Source organism: Anoplopoma fimbria, chromosome 1, assembly GCF_027596085.1.
Source record: "Anoplopoma fimbria isolate UVic2021 breed Golden Eagle Sablefish chromosome 1, Afim_UVic_2022, whole genome shotgun sequence".
Classification (NCBI taxonomy): Eukaryota; Metazoa; Chordata; class Actinopteri; order Perciformes; family Anoplopomatidae; genus Anoplopoma; species Anoplopoma fimbria.
In genome coordinates this window covers 19917523-19930815 of record NC_072449.1, presented here as the reverse complement: position 1 = coordinate 19930815, position 13293 = coordinate 19917523, and the positions used below count along the sequence as shown (strand labels likewise).

Sequence of the window (13293 nt, the reverse complement as noted above, 5' to 3'; positions counted from 1 at the left end):
CAAAATTGTTAAGATAAATTAAGTGAGTTTACTAGTTTTTCCTTTGCAATGCATGCAAGGAAATATCAATATCTTTATGCAACGTATGACTTTATACTTATTTTGTATAGACCAGTGATTCCCAACCTATAAAAAGTGACTAATTAAACAAAAGTGCTAAAGTGGTAAAACTATTGTGTAATTCGAAAGAGGAAAATATGAAATAAGTAGCATAACTCTGTTTCACTTTACTCTTAATAAACCCACCGTTAGGAACCACTGTTATAAAGGTAATTTCAGTTATGGTACATTAATAGAAAAACTCAGGAGTGTCTTCCGTGCTCTTTGGCCTAAATCCAGCTTCTAAAACACCAACCTGTAAAGTAAGTGTCAATGGTTTGAGTCGGTGTGGGGGAGAACATACACACTGATGTTTGTGCTTTTGGTGCTCATGTCTCATGTGTCGTGTCTCCAGGCAGGTGGATACAAACTCAAAGAACGTGTTTGGGCAGCCCCGGCTCCGAGCCTCACTGAGGGATCTGCGTTCTCCGAGACGGACTTACAAAAGCACCATTGAAGACGACCTGAAGAAACTGATCATCATGGACAACCCGGGAGAGACGCCACAAAGAGATCCAGTGAGGAACACTCTTAACATGCTTTACACTCTTTACACCGGATCATTCTCTCAGCCAACAGTCTTACTTTGAAGAACTTGCACACACAGCTCTCTGATCTCTGCTCACTTGTCTCTCTGTAGTCTCCCAGACGAACTCTGCAGCGCACCTTCTCAGACGAGTCGCTGTGCAGCGGGCGCAGAGAAGCCAGCTTCGCCAACTCTGAGAACCCGACGACGCCCACCGACGTTCTGTTCACCTGCACGCTGCCCACGCGCAGACACGGCATCTCCTCCAACCAAACGCAGAGCAAGAAGGGTGAGTTTAAACTTCTGCTTTGAGGCAGGTAGAACAAATCTTACACTGCTGTGTTGAGTGTATTTGCTGCCTAGTTTCATTCTGCTGGGATCTAAGGAGCTCGGTGATGAAAGCAATCATATTATTATAGTAATGCACAAGTTATCTGTTGTTTTCATAACTTCTACAACGTTGCAGTTCGTAGATGTCATTGTTTCACGTAGAGGTTTGTTCGCTCACTGCAGCTGTTCTGCTCTCCTGTCCCTCAGTGCCTCTGTCCGTCTCAGAGCTGTCTCTCACTGAAGTTAAAGACAAAGTTCCTCCTCTGAGGAGGCTCGATCCTGGGCTGATGCCTCTCCCTGACACGGCCTGTGGACTGGAGTGGTCCAGCCTCGTCAACGCCGCTAAAGCCTACGAAGGTGAGGCTGGAGACACCTCAGGATTAGGTTTGTTCAACTCACTGTGAGATTCTAAATAAAGTTTGTGGCATTTTTTGTATTGTTTTGCCCTCTGCACCAGCGACAGCCCCGTTTAGAGGCATGGTGTTTTTGGGTTGTCAGTCTGTTGCAAAGCAATATCTCAGGAAAGCTTGGAGGGAATGTCTGCAAATCTAAATGAAACAAACATCCACTTGCTGTCAAGGAAGATGTGATTAGAGCTTTGTGGTCAAGTTATTGGCCATAACTCAAGAATTCATAGGCTAATTATGACAATTTCTCACAAATATTAAACTGGATGAAGTGATAGCATTTTGACCAGACATGGATATCAACTGTAATATGGAAGAGGCCTACAACCATGGGATGGTTATTCTAGTTCTGTTATGGTTTGGACCAAAAGTTCTGCAGAAGAATTCAGTTAAAATTGTCTTGAAGTTACATTCACAACTGCTTCCATTAACCATCTATATATCATATTTATTCATGTTTTTCTTCAATTTAATGCTAAACAAATCTAAATTTCCCCAAAATATAGCTTCTCTGTTGTTACAACAAAACATGTGTTGTACACTTTAATAAGTGCCTTAAAGTAATTACCTTAAATCCCTGGTGGATGTGGGACGTATTGTTTGGATGTTGGGGGGGCTGATCGGTTTCATTGTGTCTCGGCTTCCTTCTGTCACTCGACACTCCTGGGAAAGTGGGAGATCCCGGCGTTCATCTTTGCTTCGTACACCATCGCCTGCTCTGCTTCCCAGCCACTGTTTCTTTTTTATCGCTCTCCTCTGCAACCACAAAACCAAAACACAATAGTCTCAAGCCAACACTTGATCCATAACCCAACCTGCTGCCAGGTCCCGCTGTGCTGTGGTGCGATTGTGTCATGTATCCCCCGGGACTCTTGGTTTAAAAGACTCATTCATGCTGCTTTTATAAAGTGTGATTGTGTGTCTCTGTTGCAGCACAAAGAGCAGTTTCCCTCTTCTCACTGACTGAGCCAAAGACTGGAGGTCCAGACAGACCAGTGGTCAGTCCAGTCCAGTTCCAGACTCCTCAGACACCACGGACCACACCGACCATCAGCGGGTAGGTCAACCTCAGTTTATTGTGAAGTAGTGCAGTCAGAGAACTCTAGGAGCCAACTCTCTCTCAGTGCTGCCATCTAGTGGTGAATAACTTCACTGCTAGAACTTGAACTGAATCCCCAGCTTGTTTACTCTGTATATTCTCACTAAAGTAAACAGTTGTTGATGTTGAATTGTTGCTCCAGTTTCTGTGTTGTCAGTCAGGGTTTCTATATATTTTTAATAGAAAGTGTGTTTTGTTATGTCTATTTTTTTGTTTGTTTTCTTTTTTGCTATTTGTTTTTGTTTGTTATGCTTTGTTTTTTCTGTGTTGTTACGTCTATATTCCTGCTTCTTTCTATTCCTATGTAGTGTGCACCAATAGAAAAAATAATACGAATCTGTGCCATGTTTGTTAACAGTGACGAGGCGCCCAACGATTTGTCTGGTCGGCTCTTTCACCTGGAAGTGATGTTGAAACAGCTGAACAATGATCTGCAGAGAGTAAGAATCTTGTTGTTGTTTTTTTTCACATTTTTCCTTTGTTAAAGAGTTTAAAGTAGAAAGTTCTGGTAAAAATGTTGACCCAGAACATTATAGTAATGTTAGTTGCCCCCACCAGGATGTCCAAATTCTTGCTTTTTTTGATACCTTTGCTTGCTCACCTTGACAATAATTCAGCTTTTTATCAACGTGTGGGTTCAAGATACAGAACATATTTTCTAGTTCATTATGATGTTTTTGAAATTGAAAGGATTAATTTGACAAAAGTGTTAACGACCCTACCAACACCTCGAAATGTGTCTAATCAATGCTTAAAGTCTTGACTGTTTCATTTCTGCAAAATCCAAAGTGTAAAGACAGAGGTTATGTGGTGCTCATAGACACTTTTTGGTAACCGTAGGACAGAGCCAGACTAGCAGTTACCCCCTGTTTCCAGTCTTTATGCTAAGCTATGCTACCTGTCTCCTTGCTGTAGCTTCATATTTAGTGGATAAACATGAGCCTGGTATCCATCTGCTCATCTGACTTACAGCAAGAAAGCGAACAATAGTATTTCCCAAGATGATTCCCTTAACGGTTCCTTTTATTGTCCCGACACACGTGACTGAAAAATCATTGTTTCTCTTCTTCTCTCCTCATTTCCGTCTCTCTACTACCAGGAGAAGAAGGATAAAGTCATTCTGCTGGCAGAGATGGCCAACCTGAGGGAGAATAACCAGCGCTTGCAGGAGGAGAGCCTCACAGCCAGCGAGCAGCTGCGCAAGTTCAGCCGCATTTTCACCAACGACGACAAGACGGAGAGTGAGCAAGAGGCTCACTCCTTAACGCACGACACCGACTCATTTAGGGAGTGAAACCTGCAGAAGAAGAAGAGATTCAGGCCACAGAGGAAGGGCGACGGGGAGAGTACCCATGGTTCCTTGCACGCGCAGCGGTGGCAGAGGTCATAATGATGTCACCTCACTCAGCTCCCAATGGACTGCCTTAAACTGTAGAGAGAGCAAAAAATAAGACAATTGATCTTTAAAATGCAACACTCCCTGGAAGACTCACCCAGCCTGCACACAGAGCAGAGACCCTCCCTCTCTAATCTCTGTTTATTTTTATAGACTGAAGTCAAAAGTGTTATATACTGTCATATATATATATATATATATATATATATATATATATATATATATATAATACATATACTACTATGCCAGAGGAGCAAGTAGGAGAGGAAACTGTTTTAGAGAACACTACATCACCTGGAGAGGCCTAATACTGTTCCTGCAGCGAATCAGCCAAAAAAAAGACTCATTACAGACTGCATCTCCCAGAATGCACTAGGAGTAATGGAAGTTCTACAGACATTGTACTGTAGATAGATGCCTGTGAGGTACAATTCTCATGTATCAATATTACCTATATTGTACTGATATTGTCGTACTAAAGAGGTGTGTGTGTGTGTGTGCGTGTGTGTGTAGCTGATGGTACTCTGAAGCATTATGGCACAGCGGTGTTTTGTGCTCAATGCAAAATGCATTTTATTTCCCTTTGGTGTGAGTTTGTGAGATTGAATGTGACGGTCTGTTATAGGATGTTTTTAAGTGATGAACAAACCAGTTTACTGTAATATGAACACTTGTGGGTCGCCATATTCCTCTTTCCTCCGTTTACATGGATGAACCTGTGGCCCTTTCGATGTGAAACAAGTCATCAGCGCGTGGAGCGAGTGATAATGGTCGATGTCATGCAGCTCAGTGATGTTAATAGTATCATATCTCTAAGGTAGTGCATTGTTTTGAATTACATTTTCACTGTTTTCAGCAGTGCTGTATCATCTCAGATCTTAATGTGCCGGATAATTGTTTTAACATTGAGTCGTTATCACAGTACGTCTTAGAAATGCTCTTTTTTCTTATATTTAAAGCAGTAGTTTGACATTTTGTATTTGCTTAAAGGCGGAGACTTTTAGTTAAATATAAGCTAAATAGTAAAAACAGTTATCAGCTTCGCATGAAAACTGGAAGCAGGTGAAAACAACTGAAAAAACTGCCTACCAGCACCTCTTAAGCTCACTAAATTAACATGTTATCTCTAATTTTAAATTGAGTTTTAAAAAGGAAAGTTCATCATTTGAGGGACTATTTTTGGAGACTAGTAACTTGCAGGACTTGGTCCTGGTTTTACACCAAATTCTGTGACCTGATTGGCAATTTCAGCCTCTGCAAACGTCAATTGTCAAATTATTCTTAAATTACGTCTACTTTGCATACTAATCAAAAAGAAGCTGTGCTTTTAGAAAACATCTTCTGTACATGACACTCACTTGACTACGCTGAAGCTCCTTCATATCAGAACCAGTCTGTGTGTGTGTGTGTGAGAGGATTCGTCCCTGTGTTCTGTGATAACCCAAACAAACACAAGACACTATTTATACCGCTAGCTTGCTTAGTGATATTGTCTTACTATATCTATTTTTCATACAGAAATAATGAGTGTTTTTTTTGGACGTTGGTACTGAACAATTACATCCCTGCAGAGGATGACTCTTAATCTTCCTGTGTCCGTTTAGATATCGCTGATAAACTTGTACTAAAACGATGATCTCCTGCTCTGCCCTGTAGGACAGACACTTCTCCCTCGTCATGAGGTTTCTTCTTCCCTGGTCTGACTGGAACTGTTGAACTTTAAATCCTAACTCTCTCAGGTTCCTCAAGATGCTGTTAAATGACACTAAACCATCAGTTAGGAGTGGGCGATGTGTAGTCTGAGACCATGTAGATTAAATGTCTGCAGCGTACAGTTTACACCATTGTATTCATCCCTTTAATATTTATCGGTGTATGAAGTCATTTTAGGCAAAGCTGCAAATCTGACCTTTTAATGGCAATATTGGTTTTTTTTTTATAATTGAATACATTGATTTATAAGTGTTTAATTTGCTGGATTAGACATTTGTTTTTCAATTTATTTTCCTTAAAGTCGACTTTATTGATATCTTTTATATAAAATGATATATGCCATGACATGATTTTATCGATATCGCCCACTCCTACTATCAAAAAGTACTTTTCTTTCACTGACACAAGAGGCAACAAGTGTTGTAGTCCGACTCTGAGCTGAACAGAAAACTGCCATTTCCTCCTGCTTTCATGTTTCCAACCTCCTCTATTACTCCAGTTATACAGGTTCAAGTCAGGCTGTGTAACTTTGAAACCAGTAACGTTTCTACCTATTTGGACCATTTTGTTTGTTTCAGAAATGCTCCTTTTACCACATTCAGGTTGTAATGGTGATCACATTCTCCTCAAAAAAAGCTCCTTTTTATTTCCTTTGGGCATTTTTACTTAAAGTGACACACTCCTCCTTAGGAAGTCCTTCATTCATGCAGCTTTGCAGGTGTAGCTGTGATTTAAGTATCTGCAAGTGTCTTTACTGTGCTTATGTAAAAAAAAAAAGGGGGCAAGGTTTCTTTTCTTTTTTTTTATAAAGTTTGTTAATGTTATGTATAATTTTAAGCTATTTATAGCATATACAACGGTCCCTTGTTGAACAAATCAATAATGCATCATGGTTAATGGTAATATTGTATAACTAGGTTTGTTTTTTAGATGTTAAATATTTTGATAATTTATTTTTTAAACACATTCCCACTGTTGAGAGATGAGAGGGTACTGTGTTTTTATTTGTGTATTCTGATTTACTTCTGATCTCTGTACAAAACTGATTTGTATGATTCCTCATTGTTTTTCTATTTTCTGGCATCTTTTCCCGTTTGTGCGTCGGTGCTTTCTGCACAGGGCAGGGCTACGAGATGCAAGGACGAAACGTTTCGGTTGGACTTTGGTTTTCTTTGGGTTGTAATAACTTGTACATTTAAAAGTGTAAATTATGTTTTCATTATTTTATAAAAAATATATTAAAAATAATTATCAACATGGTCTGTTTTTTTTAAAAGACAATGTTCCCTCCTTAAGTTACACCACTGGAACAAAACTAAGGTTGAAAATGTTTATTATCAACTTATGTAAACATTGTTTTTTGTACAAAGCATCTGGAAAAGCACAAGTTTACAGAACCTAAGGTGAGGTCTTAAAATTGCTTTTAGATATTTACCCCAAAACAGAATAGAAATTTAAGCTCAATAAACATCTTGATTAATAAGATTTTCTGCTGATAGTGATTTGGAACCTAAAACATAGGTAGCCCAACCTTTAGTTTATTAGTCAATGTATATTTTGTATTCATCTAAATCTGCAAAACCACTGACCTTAAATACATTTAGTGGAGTAACAACCTTTTTAGCCCACCATTCTCACTTTGTCATTCAAGATTTCCTACTGCATATTAAATGCCTTCGACAGTGGAGAGACAGGAAATGTGGAGGAAGAGAGTAGAGGAATTGCAGTTCAGCCTGCCAGGAATCAAACCTGGGTCTTGCAGTTCAGGGCATTAGCATCCACAACTGTTTTGTCAATAAACCAATTCATTGATAACAGAAATCATAAGCTTCAACTCTAGCTTTTGTCACCAAAAACTCTTCTCCCCCCAAAAGATTTCACAAACAGCAAAACTTGCAAAAAAGTTTTATGTGCTATTAAAGTTATTAGCAACATGAAATACATTTAGTGAGACCTTGATGTCATATATTTGACATCAGCAGAACACTAATAAATTGAATTCAGTTATGAATGCACTTAAATAACATCAGGCTCCACGATCAATACAAAGCGGCTGCATTTGCACGACCTGAAGCCTCAGCAAATGGGAGTGATTTGGGAGTGGAGAGAGGACACGTCTACGATCCACACATCAGACAATCGTCCCGGTTCTCCAGAGAACACACCATGGCAGCAATGTTAAGCTCCTTGATCTTCTCCTCTGTGACCTTGACCGGCTGCTCCGCCTCCTTCAGCTTCTCCTTGTTCAGGGTGAACTGGATGGGGTTAGCGGCAGGCTTCGTCCTCAGGTAGTACATCCCCGTCTTCAGACCCTGTGGTGAGAGGAAGAGGTGAGCCCATCACATCTTGTTGCATTTATAGTAGTAATTTCTTTTATATCATGGTCTCACTTACTTGTTTCCAGCCGTAGAAGTGCATGCTGGTTAGCTTTCCGTAGTTCGGCTCTGCGATGTGGATGTTCAGCGACTGGCTCTGGTCGATGAAGGCGCCGCGGTCGGCCGCCATCTTGAGTATTGTCTTCTGGGAGATTTCCCAAACGGTTTTATACAGCCGCTTCAGATCAACTGGAATCTCATCAATGTCCTGTTGAATAAAATCATTTAACAGTTACACCAGAGTTGAACCTGTCACCTGACCCAGGATCTGTTTAATTATTGATTATGTGCAACATTTTTAAAGCAAAAACACCAAACTAAAGCACACATTAACGCTTCCTATGACGGGCGACCCGGATGTGATCTGGATTACCTGAATGGACCCGCTGTGACCGATCAGCTGGTTCTTCATCTCCTCGCTCCACAGCCCTCTCTCCGTCAGGTCTTTGAGCAGATGGGGGTTGACGATCTGGAACTCTCCGGAGAGCACCCTGCGGGTGTAGATGTTGCTGGTGTAGGGCTCGATGGACTCGTTGTTGCCCAGGATCTGTGCGGTGGAGGCGGTGGGCATCGGGGCCAGCAGCAGGCTGTTCCTCACGCCGTGCTTGGCGATCTTCTCCTTCAGCAGCTTCCAGTCCAGCAGGTCGGTGGGCGTCTTCTCCCACATGTCGTACTGCAGGATGCCCTTGCTGACAGGAGAGCCTTCGTACGTCTCGTAGGGGCCGAGCTCGGCGGCCAGCTCGCAGCTCGCCTCCAGGGCGGCGTAGTAGATGGTCTCAAAGATCTGAATGTTCAGCAGCTGAGCTTCGGGGCTTTCAAACGGGTAACGCATGAGGATGAAGGCGTCGGCCAAACCTTGTACACCGATTCCTATCGGCCTGTGACGCTTGTTTGACTTCTCCGCTTCAGGCACGGGATAGAAGTTTATTTCAATGATCTTGTTCAAGTTCTTGACGATGACTTTGGTCACGGCCTCTAGTTTTTTAAAGTCAAAAGTCTGCTCGGGGGTGACGTACATGTTGAGCGCGATGGAGGCCAGATTGCAGACCGCTACCTCGTCGTGGCTCGTGTATTCAACGATTTCTGTGCAGAGGTTGCTGGACTTGATGCAGCCCAGGTTCTGGTGGTTGCTCTTCCTGTTGCAGGCGTCTTTGTACAGCATGTACGGCGTACCAGATTCTGTCTGGGACTCGATAATGGCGTGCCACAGCTGCTGAGCCTTCACCACGCGTTTGACCTTCCCCTCCTTCTCAAAGGAGGTGTAGAGCTTCTCAAACTCCTCCCCCCAGCACTCGTCCAGCCCGGGGCACTCGCTGGGACACATCAGGGACCAGTCTTGGTTGCTCTCCACCCTCCTCATGAACAGGTCGGGGATCCACAGGGCATAGAAAAGGTCTCTGGCTCTCTGCTCCTCCTTCCCAGTGTTCTTCTTCAGCTCCAGGAAGTCAAACACATCAAAGTGCCAGGGCTCCAGGTACATGGCGAAGGCCCCGGGTCTCTTGTTCCCGCCCTGGTCGACATAACGGGCCGTGTTGTTGTAGACTCTCAGCATGGGCACGAGCCCGTTGGAGTTGCCGTTGGTGCCGGCGATGTAGCTCCCTGTTGATCTGATGCAGCTGACGGCCACACCGATTCCTCCAGCCGATTTGGAGATGAGGGCGCATTGCTTCAAGGTGTCGTAAATGCCTTCGATGCTGTCGTCTTTCATGGCGAGCAGGAAACAGCTGGACAGCTGTGGCCTATTGGTCCCTGCATTGAAGAGCGTAGGAGAGGCGTGGGTGAACCACTTCTCCGACAGCAGGTTGTAGGTCTCGATGGCGGCGTCGATGTCCGTTTCGTGGATCCCGACGGAAACCCTCATGAGCATGTGCTGCGGCCGCTCAGCCACTTTGCCGTTGATCTTCAGCAGGTAGGACCGCTCCAGAGTCTTGAAGCCGAAGAAGTTGTAGGAGAAATCTCTGTCGAAAATGATGGCGGAGTTGAGGCGGTCTTTGTTGTCGAGAATGATTTTGAGCGTCGCCTTGGAGACCATGGGAGAGTGGCGCTGATTTAAGGGGTTGACGTAGTTGTACAGATCCTCCATCACGTCGCTGAACACCTTCTTCGTCTGCTTGTGCAGGTTTGAGACAGCGATCCGTGCGGCGAGGATGGCGTAGTCGGGATGCTTAGTTGTGAGAGTGGCGGCGATTTCTGCGGCGAGCGTGTCGAGCTCCACGGTGGTGACGCCGTTGTACAAACCCTGGATCACCTTCATGGTGATCTGGGCCGGATCCACAAAGTCACAGTTGAGTCCATAGCACAACTTCTGGATGCGAGAGGTGATTTTATCGAACATGACACGCTCCTGGCGTCCATCTGAAAAAACAAACAAAAATACATCTCAGTTAACACGAATCAACACTATCCAAAGTTGAAAGTCAGAAAAATATACAATCAATTAACAGTAAAGACGAAACTATTAGCTGCCTCAGTAAGTATCAATCAGATAAATCCAGTCAGGTCCTGGGCTGCTAGTGTCAAACTGGATGCTTAAGATATTTGTCATTTTGTCAACATTGTTTAACAAAAAAATAATAAGTTCATTTTTGCATCGGTTTGATTTAACTTCCTTTGAATATTTCCCAAGCCACACAGATGGATTATTTTGTGTAGAAATAAATGCTAATTGATTATTTTAAACTGAAGTATACATTTGATAAAAATAACTCCAAAAATCATTGTTCATACAAATATTACAATGTGATTCCTCCAGGTATTTAACTATTAATCAATGGTTAAGTTAATCAAAGTATAAAAGTAACTTTACTATATACTAAATTGTAAAAAGAAATATGTTTCAAGTAGAAGTACTGCATTAAAGTATATTGAAGGTATTAATTAATATACCTTAAGTACCAAAAGTAAAAAATAAAACTCATTATGCAGAATAGACAGTTTCAGATGCATTAATGTTTCAGCTGGTAAACATGGCTGATGTAAATTACTTACTCTCATTACTTTGTATACTTCCGGGTAGCCCAACCTTTAGTTTATTAGTCAATGTATATTTTGTATTCATCTAAATCTGCAAAACCACTGACCTTAACAAATACATTTAGTGGAGTAACAAGTATGGTATTTACCTTCAAAATGTAGTACTTAACTTAAAATAGAAATACTCAAGTAATGTACAAGTATTAGAAAATTGTATTCAAGTACTGTGATGAGGAAATGCACTTAGTTACATTCCACTCCAACAGAGTATTGTACAGTATTGGGGTCTCCAAATACATTTTAGTTTACACATGTTTCAGTCAACAGTGGTTTTTTTAAATACTTAACTAACATTTCCTCCAACTAGTCTGGAGCTCCTCACTGACAGTCAGGTTGTCCTATGTAACGTGAAGGTTACATTTTGGCGCCAACCATGACAAAGGCTCGAGACAAACAGACACCTGAGGCCAGAGGCTCGGACGCCCCTCATCTAGTCAGTCAACGATAGTTTGTACAGCCAGCTGGTGATTATTTAGACCTTTTCTACAACGACGTCCGTGTTAACCTGACTGTTTGTTAGTTAGAGAGACACACTGACAGTGAGGCTGCAGCCTGCTCTGGTGGACTGGTTAACAACCAGCCTGAATAAGTGAACCAGCAGACCCATGCATGGCGTGTACCTGTAGCCTGTGTGTTACATCACATCATCAGTCAGACAGGAGCAGGGGTTAACTCGCTGTAACTTGATTATTATCAGTGATAGCATGGAGCTAACTGAGGCCTGATCACAACATGCAAACTACTCACCTCGCTTGAGCACGTGCATGCTGCCAAAGTGTGATGTGTCTCTTGTCCTGAGGAAAAACAAAAGAAACCAGCAGCTGTGGTCAACTTCTTCTCGGTGTCAAAAATGTGCAGAAAGACCAGAACTGCGTCCGGACTCAGAGGAAAGTGCGGCTGACTTCTCAAAGTCCCGCTAACGCTGTATTTGTACGGAAGACGTCACCGCTGTGACGCAGAGACGGACGGGCGTTTGGACCAATCAGGAGCGAGAGAACGCGGGAGTTTATACGCGAGGACCAATCACAACACTTCGAACGTCAGCTTCCTTTTCCGTTCATTTAGTTCCGGACGAAAATGTGGCGGGATAGAAACACAGGTCACATGACATGTTTTGTTCTGTCCGGAGCTGATTCAACCACAAGAATGTAGTCACACTGTGTTCTGATGTATTTCAAAGACACGCCCAGTGTATCGATGCATCAAATCAAATATCCTGCAAACTAAACCAGGGAACAAAAAGATTTATTGGCCACCATGGAACATGCCAGGATTATGACTTATTTTGCACCTATTTCAATGTAGAAATAACAGCAGGGACAGATGAAGTAAAAAAGAATAGACAGGAGGGTGGTGCAATGATTTGGAGGGTGGTGCAATCATGTAAGGAAAAACAAGTTTATTTGAAACATAGTTTCTGCTGCAGATCTTTCATGTATACACACCTTCTCATTGAACTACTTTGAAGAATCTCAAATATAAAACATATTCTGGTTTGTTGAGCATTTGTTTGTTTACCACATCATTCCATATGTGTTCCTTCATAGTTTGGATGTCTTCAATATTAATCTACAATGTAGAAAAAAATTACAAAAGAAAGAAAGAAAAACCATTGAATGAGAAGGTGTGTCCAAACTTTTGACTGGTACTGTACTTGTTAACCATTACCAGACGTTGAGTAGCAGTAAGAATGTTTAATGAAGTGATTGGGCGAGGGCATGTAATCGATTGGTCCTGATAGTTATAATCTATCTTCACAGATAAGGAGGTGGACAAAAGGTCGATGATAGATTACTTTGACACTGAAAGTAAAATAGAAATGATAGCTCTTCTTTTCAGTCTACACCTGGGAAATGGTTGTATTATTTGTATTGCGTCAAGCTGATCTGAGACCTCTTGATATACTCGGATTCATTACTTTTTTTCTAATATTTCTAGACACGGAAGTAATCAAAGAAAATTCTAATAAAACACTAATTATATCCTGCTATATACATAATAATGAAGTTTTTAAAATGAAGTAGAGTATGGTTCTCTTCCGGAAAACGGTGGATTGCAGCCTCTGGGTTGGGAGTGAGTCACTGCCCCAAGCGAGGGAGTTCAAGTATCTCGGGATCTTATTCACGGGTGAGGGTAAAATGTACCGGGAGGTGGACAGGCGGTTCGGTGCAGCGGCAGCAGTGATGCGGGCGTTGTACCGGACCGTTGTGGTGAAGAAGGAGCTGAGCCGCAAGGCAAAGCTCTCGATGTACCAGTCCATCTACAGTCCAACCAAGCATTTGCCCCCGAAATGAAGTGGAGTAGAAGTATAAAGA

General features: G+C 42.3%; 2 protein-coding genes across 3 annotated transcripts in view; one reads left to right on the top strand and one right to left on the bottom strand.

The window, feature by feature from the left end:
• The window catches only part of sipa1l3 (signal-induced proliferation-associated 1 like 3), a 62945-nt gene extending 58884 nt beyond the window's left edge, over window positions 1-4061 (top strand). Inside the window, exons 19-24 of one of the 2 annotated variants that reach the window (XM_054614442.1) lie at window positions 455-617; window positions 740-914; window positions 1163-1312; window positions 2296-2419; window positions 2820-2901; window positions 3561-4061. In XM_054614442.1, the coding sequence (XP_054470417.1) occupies window positions 455-617; window positions 740-914; window positions 1163-1312; window positions 2296-2419; window positions 2820-2901; window positions 3561-3755 (889 nt within the window). In that variant the 3' untranslated portion in view covers window positions 3756-4061. Of the gene's footprint in view, window positions 1-454; window positions 618-739; window positions 915-1162; window positions 1340-2295; window positions 2420-2819; window positions 2902-3560 lie in introns of both variants that reach the window. The other variant, XM_054614366.1, reaches the window with a different exon arrangement.
• Window positions 4062-7463: 3402 nt separating this feature from the next.
• On the bottom strand, window positions 7464-11947 carry LOC129112616 (ribonucleoside-diphosphate reductase large subunit). Its single transcript, XM_054624826.1, has 4 exons — window positions 11726-11947; window positions 8319-10300; window positions 7965-8153; window positions 7464-7882 (listed from the first exon to the last, which is right to left on the bottom strand). The coding sequence occupies exons 1-4, from the start codon at window positions 11742-11744 to the stop codon at window positions 7688-7690; spliced, it is 2385 nt and encodes a 794-aa protein (XP_054480801.1). The 5' UTR covers window positions 11745-11947; the 3' UTR covers window positions 7464-7687.
• Window positions 11948-13293: the final 1346 nt, after the last annotated feature.

Excerpts from the sequence above, each read along its gene's own strand:
- LOC129112616 (XM_054624826.1), bottom strand. Across the intron at positions 8,154-8,318 it reads GTCACAGCGGGTCCATTCAG|GACATTGATGAGATTCCAGT; the intron begins GTAATCCAGATC and ends TTTATTCAACAG. Across the intron at positions 7,883-7,964 it reads ACTTCTACGGCTGGAAACAA|GGTCTGAAGACGGGGATGTA; the intron begins GTAAGTGAGACC and ends CTCTCACCACAG.